The 18648-nt window shown below is 38.4% G+C and overlaps 1 protein-coding gene across 2 annotated transcripts in view; it reads right to left on the bottom strand.

Annotated features, from left to right (window-relative positions):
• LOC146319463 (uncharacterized) overlaps positions 1-18648 on the bottom strand; it is a 52634-nt gene that overhangs the window by 14511 nt on the left and 19475 nt on the right. For both annotated transcript variants that reach the window (XM_084730061.1, XM_084730059.1), the window contains exons 2-4: positions 16529-16681; positions 8574-8681; positions 372-618 (exon numbers count right to left, since the gene is read on the bottom strand). In XM_084730061.1, coding sequence (XP_084586187.1) covers positions 372-618; positions 8574-8681; positions 16529-16681 — 508 coding nt within the window. The remainder of the gene's footprint in view (positions 1-371; positions 619-8573; positions 8682-16528; positions 16682-18648) is intronic.

The following is an 18648-nucleotide window of genomic DNA, read 5'->3' on the forward strand; positions in this document are numbered from 1 at the left end:
GCAACGGGGATCAAACTGGGGACACACGTCCACATTCATGAGGATGTCACACGGTCCGACCCTTTGATGTGTGACGTTTTCATACTGATATTATTTTGCAAGAAACATTTAATTTCTCTGACTGACCACCTGAATGTCTGTCTTTGACCTTCCAGCAGCCACTGTCAGTGAAACCTGACATTTCCTGCAAAGAGGTTTCACATTAAAAGCCTTCCAGAGGATCAAACCACATAATCACTCCCTTTTCTAGTAGGCTTTTATTGTGAATACCAGCAGAAACTATTAAAAAACTAGTAACATACAAATATGTAGTTTCCAGTTAGGCTCCATGACACTGTTTGAAATGATGAGCGTGTTTTGTTGTTTCTTACTTTCTTCTTTTTTGATGTTGAGCGGCTCGCTGCTCTTGTTGGCCGTGTTGTTGCTGACGTTGTCGTCGCTGCTCTGTAGAGGTTTGTGGAGGCCGTTGATCCCACAGGGGGGCGCCGCCGCCGCCACTACCACCGCTGCCGCCGCCGCCTTCACACTGCTGCTCCAATCTGCCGGCTGCGGACACGACCATCGCACCAGGTCCTCCACCCGCACCACCATCTTCCTGGACACCGCCAGAACCTCATCCTAAACGCACAGGGGGGTTCGATCCACAGTCAGACTTCCATTTGTTCAGAGGGTTATATGACTTCACCACACTCCTAATCATTTACTGTGGGGTTTTAAAAAAAATTATTTGTAGGCTATAGAAAATTCTAAATAATGTCGATAAGGCCTGAAAATGTTGAGTAAATTCAGTCTCAAGACTTAAACATGACAATTAACGCATATATGAGGTGATTCAATATCACGCAAACCTCAAATTTGATGTTAATCAGATTTTAAATGCTGTATTTTCATGATTTCTGTCCTGGGAGGCACTTTGTTTACCCCACAGCACCACTCTGCTCCTCCCATGTTCCACCTGTTCATCTCTCACCTGCTCATTTATATTTAAGAACACACCTGTGCATGTTTGACACACAAGTCTGGACATTTACATGACATTTACAAAAAGAACACGCAGAGTGTGAAAGATAAACTTAAATAAGGCTTCTGTCAGTCATCAGTGTGAAAATTAGCTTGAACTGAAACTAAAGAAGCAACTATTTAAAATATTTACCACTAATTCAAACTGAACTTTGATGTTCAAGTTTAGAGCTAAAAGCAAACCAGAGCTGCCTCCATTTTAGCCAACTGTGCTCGAAAGGTGTATTATGGTATATGTATTTTATTTCCGTATCTGTGGTGTATGAAAACTGAAGCTGTATACTTTAATTTCACTGTAGACCTCCAAGTAAAACCACAACTAGGGACAAGAGTTTAAAATTAAACTCAGTCAGTTTCATCCTCTGTATTGCAGCTACGTTACAACACATCATCCCTATCACATAAAATAAATAAAATTCACTTTTTAAAAATATGAGATTTCAGTCTTTCAAAGCGACCTGAGTATTTAAATTCCAGTACAATAAGATTACACCTCATTAATAAACTGTCAGTCTGATGTTTGGGGTAAAAAAACCCCACAAGCTGACAGACACTCCACCTTTCAAATAAATGCAATTTTTACTTTTTCATTATTATTTTTTTTATTATTCCTCATCATCTGTGCTTTTTGACTTGAACAATGCTTCTCTGAAAGCACACAGGCAGTAATATATATCTACATCTTTATATCTTTAAGAGTAAATTAGCCAGCAGACGTTAAAACGTTTCATCTGCCCCCGCCAGCCGTCCTCTGATCATCATATGCAAACTCCAACAGTCTACGTTACTCCTGGACGCTCCATACTGACTCACAGCTGTTTCAGGAAGCTGGCCACTCAACAACACAGCAGCAAAAACCCGAACTGGATCGCTGACCGACTGGATCGCTGGCTGACTTTAATGCAAGTTAAGACTTTTTATTTTCGCTCTTGTTTGGCTTTTGAAGTGAATCGCACTGAATGATCTGAACATGTTTTTCCCTTTTTGAGAGATTGAATTTATTTGAGCTAAAAAAAAAAAAAAGGCAAGTTAAAAAGAAAACACGGAGTGGAATTTTGGGTTTAATATTTCTAATATTCATATTTATTTAGGATTTTAGGGCTTGGATGTCAATATATAAACATTTTGCACTGATTTTTCTTGGATTTTGGGGTGTTTTGAAAAAGACTTTAAACAGATTCATTGTTTTTTTTTGCTGAAATGTGTTTGGGTTGGTTCTTGTTGAGTTGAGTGTTCATTCAGTGATTTTAATTTATTTTCATCCTTTGTGCAGTTTGATTTTAACTGAAAAACAAAAATAAACTAAAAAACTGAACAAAAACCTGACTGACTAATCTTAAATGTGAAGAGAGACCTGGCTGGCACCCCTGACAAAATAAGAAAATAAAACAAAAAACACTAAAAGTCAAACTGTCGCTAAGTGAAGTACTGCTTACTTATTAAACCGTCAATAACGATGATCAATAATGTAACGCTGCAGGGGGACTGTGTGCAAAATGAGCACTTTCACGTTTAAGTACATTTGAGTGTTTTTGCAGTGCTGTATAGTTGCTGCTTTACTTCCTTCATGAGTGCATATGATGCAACATTTGAAAATGAAAGAGGAAGTTTATGATGAGAAATCCACGTTGGACTGAAAGAATTTCATGCATCTGTAGATAACTGACAAAGGACATTCAGGTTTTCTCTTCTGCTGAGTCCAGCTACATGTTATCGGCCGAATCTGAGCTCAAGTATAAACCAAAACAAGCCAGTGGGGGATATTTACTACAAGGATTTGAGTCCTTTATGTAGAAGCTTGACGGCCAAACTGCTTTTGTCCTCATTTACTGAAGAACCACCAAGTTTTTGCTGTGATGAAACACATAGAAAGCGCTGAACTAATATTCCTAAAATCTGCACAAGCCCAACTAAAATTTAATACAACTAAATAAACCACAATAACTGAAAAAAGTATTGACAAGTAGGGCATAAGTTAAAAAATACAATAATCTGACATGTTTTTTTCATATAATTTACTAGATAAACACAAAGTATTTTGATCCACAAGATTTCTACAAGCACAAACATGACAAAAACTATTTCTAAATAAATCTTTTTAGGTTTTGAGATATAATTACATGTTTTTATAGAAATATTTCCCCGGTGCCTCTGTTAGTATTTTTGCTCATTGTGCTTTCATTTCCTGGATTATCTTAAAATGCTTCACATCCCTAAATTCTGTAAAACCTGTGCTAAAATGCTTTTCAAGTCAAGTTCCTTATTCTGCATCTGAAAAGAGTTACAGGTTCAAGTTTTGAGGTTACCGCTGTAACTTTTACGTACAAGTCATTCGGGTTGAAGGACCAGCGTGTAAAAATTTAGTGGCATCTTGCAGTGAGCTTGCACCCTCCCCTTCAGAACCTGAAAAGCCACATCTACTGCCAGTGTTTGGTTTGTCCGCTCTGGGCTACTGTAGAAACGTGACATCATCAGTGTTTATCAAGTCAACTCTTCCTTTATATTGTTATAATCTGTATTCTTTAAATCAGCAATTTCATAACCATTCCACTCAAAATAAGGATAAACTCAGGGCCTCCGATCTGCTGTGCATCTCAACTTTTTAAACTTTGCACCAGAACAATTTAAAAATGCTGTTAAACGATTGTTTTTATCTCCACAATGTCCACAATTATCTTTGTAAGCTGCCCTCTAATAATTAATTACTTTGCGTGCTTATATATCTGATCATCTGCTTGTGTGCAATCTTATCCGTTAACTTTTTTCTTCTGTCCTTTTCTTTTGTATTCATTATTAATGGATTTGGATATGCACTGCCGAGTGCCCTGATCGTGCCCCTCTGAGGGGTTTTATGCACCTCTCCATCTCATTTCATCCGTTTATGTATATATGAAGTTGTATCTTCTAATATATGTGTAAACAAATAAAATCTGAAATTTAATTCCAACCTATTCAGAGCATCATGTTTACGCAATGAGGGACATTAATCAATAAAATCACACTTAGAAAAGTGACGTTTCAGAGTGAGAATATTTGAGCTTTAAAAATGTTTATTCAGAGCCACCTTGTGCAGAAACTTGTCGGCTCTTTGCGGTGTTAATGAGCTCACACCTGGCTGCTGGAGGAGCAGGAATGTGAGGAGCTCCCACCTGGCTGCCGCCCAGAGGAGGAGGAGGAGGAGGAGGAGGAGGAGGAGGAGGAGGAGGTTTTTGGGAGGGGGTTGGGCTGTGTGTCGTCTCTGCCCCGAGGACTGAGCAGGATCACAGCTGACAAACTGGAATGGGAGGAGACGTCAGCAGCTTTGAACTGGGCGAAGAGTGTCTCGGTTTTTCACGTGTGTTAACCGTTTGCAGTCAGGGAAACTTAAAGGAGCAACACGCACAACTTTAAAGAGCCGCTGCGCTGCGTTCGCTGAGCCTGGTGCGAATTACTGTCGGTGGCACAAACGTTTGCGTCACTGCAATTTTTCAATTTAGCAGAAAATTTACTAAAACTACAGACATAAATCAGCTGCAGCTCATCTGGTTTGTGTCAGTTAAAAAAGATGCTGAGTTGCTGCGACATGTGTTACACATGTCTGGAAAGTAAAATTAAGTATTTTCTGCTGCTGAACTTTAAATATTAATTGAAGTGGATTTTGTAACTCATGGCTTGTCTTCAGTCCACAGGAGGAACGCAGTACGTGGGAAATCTGTGGCTCTACCCAACAGTTACATCCTTCATTCATAATGTTGACAATTTAATTATTTTTTGCATGTCTAGATATTCTGGTTAACCCTGTTAAGTCCAGAAGTCAAATTTTATTGGAAAAAAAGAGTAATGTAATAATTTCCAAAATGCAAAAGTTTTTAAATAAACAAAAACCTCAATATATCTGCTGATATTATTTATACAAAATATAGAATATTTATATGTAAACACACTGAAGAATGATTAACACTCGTGACAAAGATGTAACGGAGGCAGGATATTTTACAGTTAATTAATAAACGTTATCGTACAAAATGATAACAGGGCAGTGAAACAGTAAACTTCCACTGGTACTTTTAATAAACTACAAATATAAAAAACACAAATAGAGAAAAAATAAATAAATGTATTAAACCTAAATGAAGAAAGAGGATGAAATATACTCAGAATGCTGCCTGTAAAGCTAATAAATATTAACAGGGTGGTCAATAATATGACACTGCACATCTATACACAATATAGTGGAATCAACCAAATACAAGCTGATTTATTTATTTGAGTAATTAAACTTAAATTAAACTTAGAAACCAGTACATTAACAGACTTCCCAGCATGCACTGTTTGAGATTTAAAACTTGCTGCACGTCTCAAATACATTTTAAGATGGGTCATGTTTGTTTTCATTAAAATGAAAACTTCATGAAACTGATGAAGGTCAGTATTAACTTCTTAAAACTAAATAAATTCACTGGGAGCAGTTTCACATTCTGTCTTTGTTCTAACGAGAGCAGCTGCAGCTGTAGGTTCTTTGTGAAATGAAGAACTGACCTTTTAAACTGAGAAAATGTGAAAGGAAATGAAATTTGTTTATCTTTGTCAGTGTGACTGAACACATGTTGTCTCTTAGGCTCAAGGCTGAATTAATATCAAGTTTGAACAGAAACGGTTATTGGTTTTGAATCATTTTAAGATTACCTCAACTTATCTTTTCAAATTCAATAAAGTTAAAAGTTTTAAGGCCGCCAGGACACTAAGTTAAAACAAGTAATTTATTTTCACAGTGTGACAGATCATTTCTACTGCAGCGTTCAAAGGGTTAACATGCAGCAGTCGCCTTCTTATAAATCGGACTTCCTGCAGTTCAGACTTGCAATGTTAGAAAAATTACTGCTGTGACTTTTAAATATGACTAAACAGTGAGATCAGGCAGCAGCCAGCTAGCTTAGCTTAGCATAAAGAGTGTAAGCAGGGGGAAACAGCTAGCCTTGCTCTGTGCAACCATGACAAAATCCACGTACCAGCAGCTCTGAAGCTCACTGACTAAACACACGATGTCCTTTTTTTGTCTGATCAGTGCAAAAAGTTAATATATTACAGGTTTTGTTTCTCTTAAAAATGACTCTCAGTAAATGAATGCATGTTTCAGTATAACAAAGCTTAAACTGACTAATCCCACCAATCTGCAAAGACAAGAGGGTGACTTTCAGATAACACTTGAAATCCTTCACATAACAAGAAAACTGGGCCACGATTCCTGCAAAAAAAAGACACAACAACTTCCACAGGGATAATTTTTCCAGCAGGAAAAAGTAAACCTCTATATCGAGACTTCAGCAGTGGAATATCAAAGTTCAAAATGTGGAAAATTTGGTTTCAGACAAGTCATAGGATTTACATTTGGGTAATACATTAGTCTCATTCCCAAAAGGGGGATTTTCATGTGAGCTACAGCCTGCATGTGAACTGTGTTAATCAAAAACACTCAGCGGCCACAGGCACATCTGATACTTCTTTTCTTACTCTGCTCATGTGAGATCACTGTTTATTTTTCTTGCATTTTAGGTCCTGATTTTTATCTTTTTTTAATCAGGCGGATCAATAAATAAAAATGTTTGTTCTTGAGTCATATATTTTAGCATGGGGGAGAAAAAAAAGAAGACAAGTCAGATTAAGACATTTTGACTGAAACGCGTTTTATATTCTAAACATGTTTGGATAAAAAAAAAAAAAGGAGGCAGCGTTCCTGTGACGAGGTTATTAATAGACGTTCTTTAAGCAGATTATATTAGGGAGACGTTGACTCCCATTACGAGCCCACAGGAATTACAGAGGGACAGGGCTGTTATTTTTCATGCTTCATACTATTCTGTTTTTTTTAGGTTACCATTTTTAGTGGTGGAAAGTAACTAAGTACATTTACTCAAGTAGTTAAAGGTGCTACATACGACATACAGCCTCATTAAATATCGGCCAAAATAATGACTTTTTTTACCAAATCGTGCAGCCCTGCTTCCAGAGCAGAGAGTAAAATCACACTCCCTGTGTTTTTGTTGTTGTCTGTGTTGAGCTGAGATGACTGCACCTCGAGTGTTTGAGCATGCGAGTCACTCTTGATCTTCCCTGTGGCTGTTTTCAACATGGCGGCCTCGTCAAGACAACAAGATCATTTATCATCATTGCAGCAACACAGAAATCAGCGGTGGGCAACTTTATCATATCACAGTTACACTAAAATTTGTTTGTGAAAACATTTTAGGCGAGAAAAAGGTGATGCGGTAACGGCGCACTGAGCCGTTTCTGATCGACACCGCTTGGTTTGACAAGTGTGATCAGACTGAACAAACTTTATAATGTGACAATGCTTCGTTTAAGAGCTGGATGGGTTTAGAGACAGAAAACACTTGGGAAGAGTTCAAGAAAGATCATAGTTTGGGTTCAAATGATCGCTTTCCTGAGATCTTTCATGGTTCTGGGTTTCCCTTCTGGACACTAGAGCCAAAATGTCGGCTGCCTGCTGATAATCTCTCTCATCTTACAGCTAAACGGTACAGCAAATATGCTTCTGTAAACATTTTAAGCGAGAAATAGACAATATAATAACAGAATATTCATATTTAATCAGCACTTCCTGGTTTGACAATTTGCTCTGAGTTTTGTGTGCAGTGTAGCGCTGCAACAATTTGAGGTGTTTAAAGATGAGCGGCAGAAACACCTTTCTCTTTAACACAATACAGTTCAACAGCACCAAAAACCACATCCTCCAAAACGATGCTGCACAGAGGCTCTTGAGGACTTGTTGTGCAAGAATATTATTATTATTTGCTGAAAACAGTTTGATTCGATTTGTATTGAAGAGGAAATTAATAGGGTATTGTTATAATTTTAAAAAAAGTTAAAAATGCTGTCGTGAAAGAACCCTCATGAACATTTGAGTAGAGATTTCTGGGGTGGACTTTAATGCACCATAAAGTCAGTGCTCACGTGCTTTACCGTACAAAGCAATGTAGATTTAAGAGTTAACGAAGCGTACCTGAATGCACCATGAAGTCCTTTACTTGCAAAACTAAACATTAGCCGCATTAGTTACTTGGCAGGAGTAAGTTTCTGACTTTGCAGCTTCATTATCTGATCGGCCTTTATAGAGACAACGATCTCTTAGTTTATTTAAAACAAATATCAGCCGATAACGATTGCTGGTCGATCGATCGGAGTTCCCTTATTCCTGAATGACAACTGTGTAAGACTGCACTAGTTTTAGTGTATGTGTATACTACATGATTATCAGTAACTAAATCTGTTTTATTTTGTCTCCATGATATCCTGTGGTGGAAACAGAAGAGTTTTGTTTCTGTGGGAAGGTTTTTTTTTTTTTTTTTGTATTTTGGACGGAAGGAGTCATAATTCATTTAAATTAAACTAAAACAAATTAAATTTGGAGAGTTTAATAAAGCCTGCACTGTGCTGCAGACATATTTACAGGAATAAATGGAGGAATAAACAAACGGCTGAAATATCTTCCCATGTAGAAATGAAGAAACGCCTCATCAGGAAGAAGAGCTGTCTCCCCGTGACCTTTGACCCACCTCTCCATGCTCTCTGGTCCGGCCCCTTGGTGTGTCCTCGGGCAGGAAGTAGAGTCTGGTGCTGGCCAGCAGGTGGCGCCGGGTCTGGTCCTCCCACAGTAAGGTCACCTGAACGTTAAGAAGAAGAAGACGGACGGTAAATGTCAACTTTATTGTGATGCACAGAACCAAACAACGTACGTCAGTCAGATTGAGTCTCTGCATTTAACCCGTCCTTTTGTTCGGAGCGGTGGGCAGCCGCTGTGCAGCACCTGGGAAATAACTCCAGTTCTAAACCAGTGCCTCGGTCAGGAGCACCGACTGAACCGGTAATAATCAGGGGGAGAACATGGAAACTCATACTACAAAATAATAAAGAAGGAACGTCGTGAAGCTGCATCACAAATAAACTGACGACCATGTCTGCAGTTAAACTTTTTCACACTTTTCTTTTTAATTTTAACATTTAAGTTTTCAAAAACTTTGAATTCCTTTTAAAAGTCCACCAGGTGGATAAAAATCTAAAACACACAGCAGTCGAGCAGAAAACAAGCTAGTTAACAGATTTAACTTTCAGCAGACTGGATACTGAAAGTCAACACTTTTATGGCACCAACCTGACTGCTCTGATACTTCGATTACTGAAAAATGCCTTGTCATTCAGTATCCAGTTTCATTACCTGAGGACTGCAGCTTGCATGTACTAAGATCTAGTAATACTGGCTGCCTAACATTTCCTGTCATGAAGGCATGCAGGAAAAACAAAATGTTACACCCAGAGACGGGCTCACATGTGTGTGCTGTTTTATTTTGACTGTGCCTCACAAAAGGTGTAAAAAATGTCGAAAATTTAAAAAGTGTGATCAGCCTCAATGTGTATGCAAGGCTGGCAACGCAACAACTTTGAACTTGCATTGAATAAATTTAAAGCAGACGAGCTCCATGGTCAAATGCAAGAAGAGGAACCGTCCGTGGCCATGTTCCGGATAACATTCAAGCAGGTCTCAATAATAAGGTTTACCCTCTTGCCCGGGGCAAGTAACATGTATGCCGGGCAACTATTAAACTATTTCAGAATTCAATTACTCACTAAAGAATTTTTTCATTCAAAAAATACAGAGATTGTGCACTGTTCTTCATTTTCTATCATATTAAAATGAATACCTTTGAGACAAGCAAGGCATTTAAATGCATCCCCCTTGGACTGAAAAACTGAAATGAACATTTTTCACTAGACACTGCAGCCCCAGATTAAACATGACCATTAACTTTAGTCTTTGTTGTCATTCACTAAAGACTACTAAATAGAAAATACGTAAATAAAACTGACTTTGTGCGAGGAGATTTCTGACCTACTTTTCTGAAGAGGCAAACGTTGAACCCTGGAAAGTCTGTTTAACATTTCAGAGTTTCCAAAATCTCCACCACCGGATTCCCCCACATCAGGGATCACCGAGGACGGTGCTCCGATGAGAGGGATTTCTGGTGCGTAACGTTTAGAACAGAACAGAAGAAGATGGCGTTTCTGATATATATGCGGTGACCTAAAGGACCAGCGTGCAAAAACACAAAAGCCAGTGGAGAGATCTGCACAATACGGTAAAAAAAAAAAAGGTCATTTTGTGATTATTTTGACTGGAATTGCGATTGTCTTATGATTAATGAGAATGATCATTTTTGTATCACAGTTTGTGTTTGTGATGATGTGACATCTGTTGGCGCCTGTACCAAATGAACACGTTCTCTTACATCTGGAGACCAGGATTTATAGGCAGAGACATCTGTGCAGCGCTGCAGTACTTCACTACAACGGTGTTACATGACACGTTTTTCCTTTTTCTAAAACGATTGCAGGTTTGTGTGAAGTGGGTGACGCACCTGGACATATTGCGATTTCAATAATATTGCCACTAATTGTGGAGCCCAGGTTCTGGGCGACTGCAGAAACATGCCGGTGCAACGTGATGGAACAACACAATTATTTCTATTTTCAGACTGTGATACACTAATGGAAACAAAATCCTGCCAATAGATCTTTAAACTGGGGCCCTTTGAGTGGAAAATGCCAAAGAGCTGAAAAATAAAAGTAAAGATTTGTATTATGTGTAATTTTATTTTGTTTTTCTTAAAATGGATTTTATAAAATTGGTACTGAAAATAAGTAGCATTCAGGAACCAGCATCAAGAAGATATCAGTTAAAGTACCGATGATTTTTGAACAAAATCCTGTCCTAAACAAATCTTATCATGTTCTTTATAAGTTTACAAATGTGGAAGTGTGGATGCAGAGATGAAGAAACAGGAAACAACAGAGACAAACAGGAAAATGTCTGACAGGAAGATGAATATTGAGTCCAAAAAAAAAAAGAAAAGAAAAAGAAATCCTCCCCCAGCGTGATTCAGAGCGAGCCGGCTGGCGGGTCGCGAGTCACTGACAACATTATGTGAGTGTTAAGTGAACTGAAGTGGACCAGATTGCGCAGGTTTGGAGGTCAGACGTGACTCTCGGCTGAATCACACGACGGCGTTTTTAAACATGACTGTCTCTCTCTTTCAGGGAAGGTGGGTTTTTTTTTTTTTGTTTTGTTTTGTTTGGTTTTTATTTCTTCACCCAGGAGGAGTTTGACTGAGTACACAGACTGAAACACCTGCCTCACCTGCAGTCACACCTGTGCTCCTCCTGCAGCAGATAAACCAGATCGTGCTGCTGGAGCTTTACTGTATTTCTCAAATCCATTCAAATGAGTGTAAATATTAAAATCTGCTCTTCTGTGGAGCAGAGACATGCTCAGTAAAACTGGCAGTAGAAACTTTATATCAGCCATAATTAAATGTAATAATTCAACTTTAGTCACTAGTTGCTTTAATGTTAATTAACAGTCAAATATTGTTTAAATATGCTTTTTAAACCACTAATATCATCAACATTAACTGTATAATAGCCTCCCAGATAATGTTTACAAAGTTTTTAACTGGTCGATCACTCCATGTATTGATTTTTTTAAAGGTTTATCACTGATTTTATAATTATTTCAGGATGAAACTGTGATTGTCTCTCAACAGTTATGACTGAATATATAAACTATACACATTTTATCAAAATAATATTTTATAAAAAATGTTAATTATCATATTATTTATCATTAGTAAACATAAGTAATCATTTCATTGTTTTACAGTGAAATAACTATAAATCTATTATTTATTCATGATAGTTATTATAAAATGTTACCAACTGAACATTACGTGCTAAATGTGGTTGTGGTTATTGTTGTTAATTATATATATATGTATAAATACATTTATTTATATGTGCATAACCGCGACACGTTGAACCATAACTGGGTCACACTCCTGCTCTCCTGCTCACACCGGCTATAGAAGACTAACAGTATGTTTTATTGAGTCTACATCCCACGGCAAAGCTATATTTAGTCAATTTAGGTCGCGAGCTGAAAACGTGTTAATGAGATCGTATTGCATTTAGGCTGATAGTTTTGTATTGACAGTGATTGATTGTAATGAAGGAGGTGAAATTAATGTTTTTGGGGTCAATGTGTTTGTTTAAAAGAGAAACCCTGAAAGGAGGGAAAACTATGAGGCAATACAAAGTGTTTAAAGGGGCAGTTTGGGTTTTTTTTTTTATCCATAGTCAGTAAGGGTAGGAGGAGCAAATAACTGAATTAGTTCTATTTGTATCATGATTCTTTTTCCTGAATCATTTTTTTCTTTATGTAAATAACTAATGTTTAGTCCATTAGCTTGATGCTAACATATAATGGGAATTCTCATTAACATGCTTACTGAATTAACGTAGCATTGCAACTGCAGCGATAACTTACAAATCCACTTTACTTCATATGATGAAACTAAAACTCACGTTTGAGCTGTGAGCCGTTTTCAGGGGCTCTGTTTAATTTGGTCTCACGTCTTATTTTATTTATTTATTTGTTCTGGCTCTCGCTTGACGAGCAGGAATAGCTACATGTTGAACTTTACTTCAGAGAGGATTTTATTTAACTTTTTTTTTTACATGCAGTACGGGAATGATGCTGCTGAAATAAAACTCAGACTGACTGACGTTTGACGTGCATCGTTTTGGGAAAACCTGACTCATGACAATCTCTAGATGTTTATGATTCAACTTTTTCCCATGGTGTAGTGCAGAGGTCAGCCACTTTTACAATCAAAAGAGGCATTTTTGGTCACAAAAGGAAAAAAATCTCTTTGGAGCCACAACTATTAAATTCTTTCTTCTTTTGGATTTGGCATCTATAGCTACTCAAGGGAGGCATAAGAGCAGCCACTGCCAGTATTTAGAGGAAAAGGCACCAAGCCGTAGACGCAGTCTGTGATGCACATTTTAGTTGACGAAATATCAAAACATTCTTTTTTTTTATTTGGGGTATAGAGCACACATTTCTACAGTTAGAGACGTATGAATCATTCTTGGCCTACAACCATGAGAAAGTATGAAATAATAATAATGAAGACGAATTGTTATGAATTTCCATTTTATCACTGGAAAGTCGCATGTCACTCTGAAGTCAGAGGCTGCAGACACCTGGTCTAGTCAAAAAGCAACCAAAAGTTGCAATAAATCATAATATCAAATTGCAATACTTAAGAATTACATATCCAACCGGCACCCAAGCCTCTTGATGATTGGGTGTATTGTCTGAACACTAACAGTAAATGTACTGGTCAGTTTGGAGAAGCAGCAGGAGTACTGGTGTATTCTGTATTTAGAATATTGTCCAATGGGAAACCTCAGTCAGGTAAGCCAAACATAGCTCTCCCCTAACCAACCAAACTCCACTGGTAAAAACATTTAGAGTTGAAGAGTTGCTGGTCTCCATCAGTTAGTTTGTTTGGGTTATCGTGTGACTTCGGTGAACCCAAACCGTTCTTTTAAAACACGCAACTCACACAATAACACAAACAAACAACCTGATCGAGGCTGCGGCAGACCAGCAACCTCCGTGTTCTGCGAGGTACAATTACTGTTTTTGTCAAAGTAATCTGCTTGCTGTGGAGAGATCGATATTTATCTTGTGTAACAGTTATTTCCTGTAGAAAAAGGCCCTCTGACGGCGAAGCAAAGCAGAGCAAATATTCTAAATATAGTAGGGGTGTTTTGTTATACTGTATGGATTCTCAAAAACACTGTATCGGGATATCACAATTCACGGAAAGACTGGTGATTTTGTGTTGTGCTAAAAGATCAAACTGCTAGATAGCACTGTTGTTATCCATCTTCACTGTTCTGATTGCATAAAAAAGTCAATTTCAACTTTAAACTCAGGCCTTCTGCACATGATGTGAGGTGAGGTCTTTATACTGTGACAGTTCCTTAAATTAGATTTTTTTAAAAATGGCTCCGATAGCTGCTGACCCTGTCCACAGCGGTACACTGATTAGCTCCCTACACCGGTACTCCTGCTGCTTCTCCAAACTGGTGGCCACCATCTACTTATCATCATACAACCCCACTTCAAATAATGCAAACTATCCCTTTAATCCGACAGAAATGTGACATGATGCTCTCACATCTGTAGAAGCACCCCGGTCGGAACTGAAACATTTCTGTATCGCTTTCAACGCGACGCGAATCTGAACTGGCTGCTGTCAGATGAATGAAACAGCAGCAGCAGCAACGGAGAGCGAGGCAGAGAGATTAAACGCACCGTGTGTGTAGGCGGTGTGCCTTCTAGGATCACTGTAATTCATTTATTGTCTCAATCATCGTCTCTTATGAAAAAAAAAAATCACTCTAACTAGTATCGAGTCTTCATGCATTTCCAGTGTATATTTAATGTCAACTGGAATAAACAAACATAAAGTCAAACATTTTACAGTGCGAGAGTAAACAGGAATTAATTGACAGTTCCAACTTAACGTCCTGTCTTTCACTGCCTGTGCATTTTGAATATTAGAAAGGAAGAAGCAGAATTCACTATCAAATAACTCTTTCCTTTATTTCTGACCTTTTTGCAATTAAAACGCAGCTATAATCTTCATGTTTTTAGCGTTGTTGACTCACCCTCCAGTTCTTAGAAGCTCTGAGTGTGAATGGAAAACTAGCAACAGCAAAGCCAATCCCACTGAGCTATAAAAATACCTATTGCTCTTTATTTATCTTCTTTGTTTGCTACGGCAATGGCTGTGCAGCTCCTTCAAACTTTGCTATTTTTCTCCTTTAATCTCTTTTTTTTCAGCTTTACTGCTGGAAGACGCATCACCTATGACAGAAATACACTCGTAGGCACTGAAAAAGGAAGCGTGATGTTCGGATTACAGAGCAGTAAACCTGAGTGGATCAACAATGCAGTCAGCATCTTTCGCCCACCCAGCCAGATCAACTGGACGCAACACCAGAGCCCGCCTCAGGGTAAGAGGAAGAGCGCGAGCCACACTACAGCTGGGACTTAAGGCTGCTCCTGGATAACGTCCGGTCAGGAAAATGAAATGAAACTCAGGCTGGCCAAACAATGGGAAAATCAGAGGCTGTTGTGCCACACAGAGAGACCTGCTCCATCCTGGATCGAGCTGGTGCTCTTGATGTGCCTGAGCGTTCTCCGAGTTGACAGGACGCAACATGCAAGACTCCAGTAGGACGAAGGGTCCGTCCTACTGTGTTAAAGATAAAGGAGAACTTTTTACGCGAAGGTGTAATGATAATAAATTACTCTGAATCCTTATGACTCATCACCTTATTGTGAAGTTAATTTAAATGATTATAAAGTTGATATGGATAATGTATTAGCAACAGTCGTCTATTTACACAACCAGCTGATCCAGAGCAACATGATCATTCATTTAGAGGCGTGTTTGTGTCACCTGACTAATTTTCTCTCTTTTAGCTCTGCTTTTGTTCTCCACCAACTCCTGAGGGTTAGGGTATTTAACCTCTTTAACTGCCACCATGTTTACCAGCTAGTCTCCAATACCATTTTCATGCAAAACTTAGCGTGTACTTGCAGGTTGTTTAAACTGGCCATTGAATTATTTCCTGTTCGCAGTAGCCAAGTTTGCCTTTCTGTGTTTTTTTCTGTTGTGTTACTGGAAAGTTGAGACTTGACTCTGTGCAGGAGAGCATAAAGAAAGATGCTTTCAGCTCTCAGCACTTTTGCAGTTTCTAACTGAATCTCTGTAGTCAGAAATTTAGATTCTCTTCTGCATCTCCGTTTGTACTTTCAGGTATCTGCTTTGTTTGCTTTCAGCTGGACAGTAGTCATGTTAAGTTACTGCTGAAGAAAACCAAACATTTTCCAATCTTCCTGAAGTTTTAGATAAAATATCAGGGGACTTTTTTTGAAGACGCTGTAGCAAATTAATGCGTTAATTCACCGTATTACAGCCACTCAACTTAAGATAAGTGCACATCAGTTAAATACCCACGTTCAAGTGGATGCAAACTCCGCCCTGCTGGGCTGAAGCGGCAAGTTTAACCAAGTCAAGCAGCACATGTGCATGGATGGGAAAGGGGCAAAAGAGTTTCAAAAGTTATAGATGGAGGTGATAAGCCTTTTTTGGCTCTGCCAGAGAAGGGGCAAAACTCAGCATGTCAAACCAGATGTAATTTTTCCATTTACAATCAGAGCTGGAGCTGGAGCTGATAAATATCCATGATACCAAAGAGTCATTTCATGCTGGACTGAACACCAGTTGTACCCTTTCCTACTGGAGGCAAAAGCCAGATGTTAGTGGGGTTTCTGTCCAGTGTAAAAGGGGCTCAACTGTATCTATCTGCAGTACTGTGGGTTTTTAGAGTTGCCTGCTGCATCCGTAAACAACACTGATGAAAGAGGTTTGCATGAACCAAAACAGTAAAGTTGTGGGTGAGAAAACCAACATGAGCTAAAAGGAACAATAAAATTGAGGAGTTAGTCATGATAATCCTAAACTGCTGTTATTATAAAAAAAAAAAGTACTGATTATAGCAGCTTTAAGCTAACAGAGAGCAGGTATCTCACCTCAGCGATGCACACTGGATCCTGCGGTCCACAGCGGATGAAGTAAAACTCGCCGAGCTTCCACACTTGGACGGGCCCATCGGGCTGAGCTCTGCTGCTCACCGACTTATAGAAGGCAAAGCTGCCTCGCTGGCAGGAGGGAGCACCCAACCACTGAGAGGGAGAGAGAGAGAGAGAGGGACAAGAGAGCACAGGAAACACTGATGAGGAAGAGTTAACGGTACCCTGTGGCATTTTCACTGGTAGAGTTTGGCATTTGATAAGTTCTGCAGATCTATCATGGACCACAATTTCACTCCCATGAACCTCTTCTGGAGACAAAAATAACGTCTACGGTTGAGTGAAATCTCAGAAAGAAGCAGAGCTGCCTGATAAAAAACACATTAGACTGAAGGTCAATGAAAAAAGGAAATAAGTTGGAGAAGAGGAAGCTAATGTTCTTTAAAACTGCAGCTGTATCAGAGAAAATCCAGTTAAAGCTACTTTTGAGTAAATCTTTCTTGTTGTACTCAGTTTTCATTTTTGTTATTGATTAGTTATGAGGCTGCTGTGACCCTATAGTTATTAGTTATCTAGTTGTGTTACTGTTCTGTAGCGAGTACTCAATAATGTCCAAATCCTCTAATTTCTGCTACTCAAATGTGAATATTTTTTTGCTCTCTTTAGTCCTCTTCAGACAGTAAAGTGAATATCCTTGGGTTTTGGACATAAAGAGACATTCAAGGACATCAGCTTGGGCTTTTGAAAACTTAATCAACATATTTCACCATTTTCTGACATTTTACAGACCTAACCTCTACTTGATTAATAATCACTTAATCAAGAAAATAATCAACAGATTAACTGATGATGAAAATAATCCTTGATACCGACTTATTTCAATCAATGCCTTTCAACCTTAAAGGTATTGAGTAGGGCTGCACCTAAGTGGTATCGAAACGTCTCCAGTCAAACTTTCAATCAATCCTTTTTGCACCCAGATCTACAAAAACGTATTTTTTTAGTTTTGCCTGCAGCCAATTACCTGAAGTATTCTTCAATCTAAGTGTGTGTTCAGCTCAAAACTGCAGCTACAGCTAGCAGCCATGTACGGTTTAATGAATCAAGTAGTACATTGGTATCAGTATCACTTTAAGGGTACTGGTATTGATACTGGAATCCTAATTTTCTAAACGATACCCAACCCTTGATACAATATATAACAATTTCACAACCCTGCTAAAATGCATTATCCACAAATCTGGGTAAACTTTAATTCTTCAAGTAACTAAATGTAGCTCATAATAAAGCTTGACTGTAACATAATCTTAATTTTTATAAAAATCAAAGTTATTCTGAAAAATAAAATGTGTGACACATCCATGTTTGAAGCCAATGAGAAGCTTTGAGCAGCTCATAACTGGAAGTAGAAAAGAAAAAGATGTTCTGTGATACTGTGATTTGGTGATTAATTTCAGAGTTAACCTAAGATCACTTTGTTATTGTGTCAGACTGACATGTCTTAAATCTCCACCAGAGATCAAGTTATTATTCTGGAGTCTGTGAACAACTTTAAAGGCATATTCTCCATGTTTTAATATTCAGTCTCAAGTCTTTTTTCTACATTTTGACATGTATGTTAAAAGGGAAAACACCTCCGATGAAAAGTGTCAAATAAAATGTAGGCTAAATTCCACAGTGTCCTCCCTGGGTGTGTTCAACCTATAAATTCTGCAGAATCCACCTCTGGCATCAACACCTCTGACAATAAAGTTGCACCATCTTGCAGTGAGGCGGTATTTTTGCATGCATAAACAGCAACTCTGAGCAGCATATTGTAATATATTAAACAACCAGGAGAGGAAATGTTAAAAATTAACTCCTCAGACTGTTTAGCATGGCAGAGGCATATCTGCAGCCCCTGATAGTGACTCAAAATATGTTCAGATAGCACCGCAGCTGAAGGAAAGGATGCAGCTATTTTTTTTTGTATTCCAACCTGCTCTTACAAAATGTCTGCCAGTGTTACAACCAGTGAACAAAAACACCATGATGGGGGAAAACCTGAAAACTAAGACATGTGTAATCCTGCAGGATCATCTGTATATTTCACAATTCATTCCCAGATAACATCGCCTTAT

This window comes from Lutjanus erythropterus, chromosome 11 (assembly GCF_056507025.1).
Source record: "Lutjanus erythropterus isolate fLutEry1 chromosome 11, fLutEry1.hap2, whole genome shotgun sequence".
Classification (NCBI taxonomy): Eukaryota; Metazoa; Chordata; class Actinopteri; order Lutjaniformes; family Lutjanidae; genus Lutjanus; species Lutjanus erythropterus.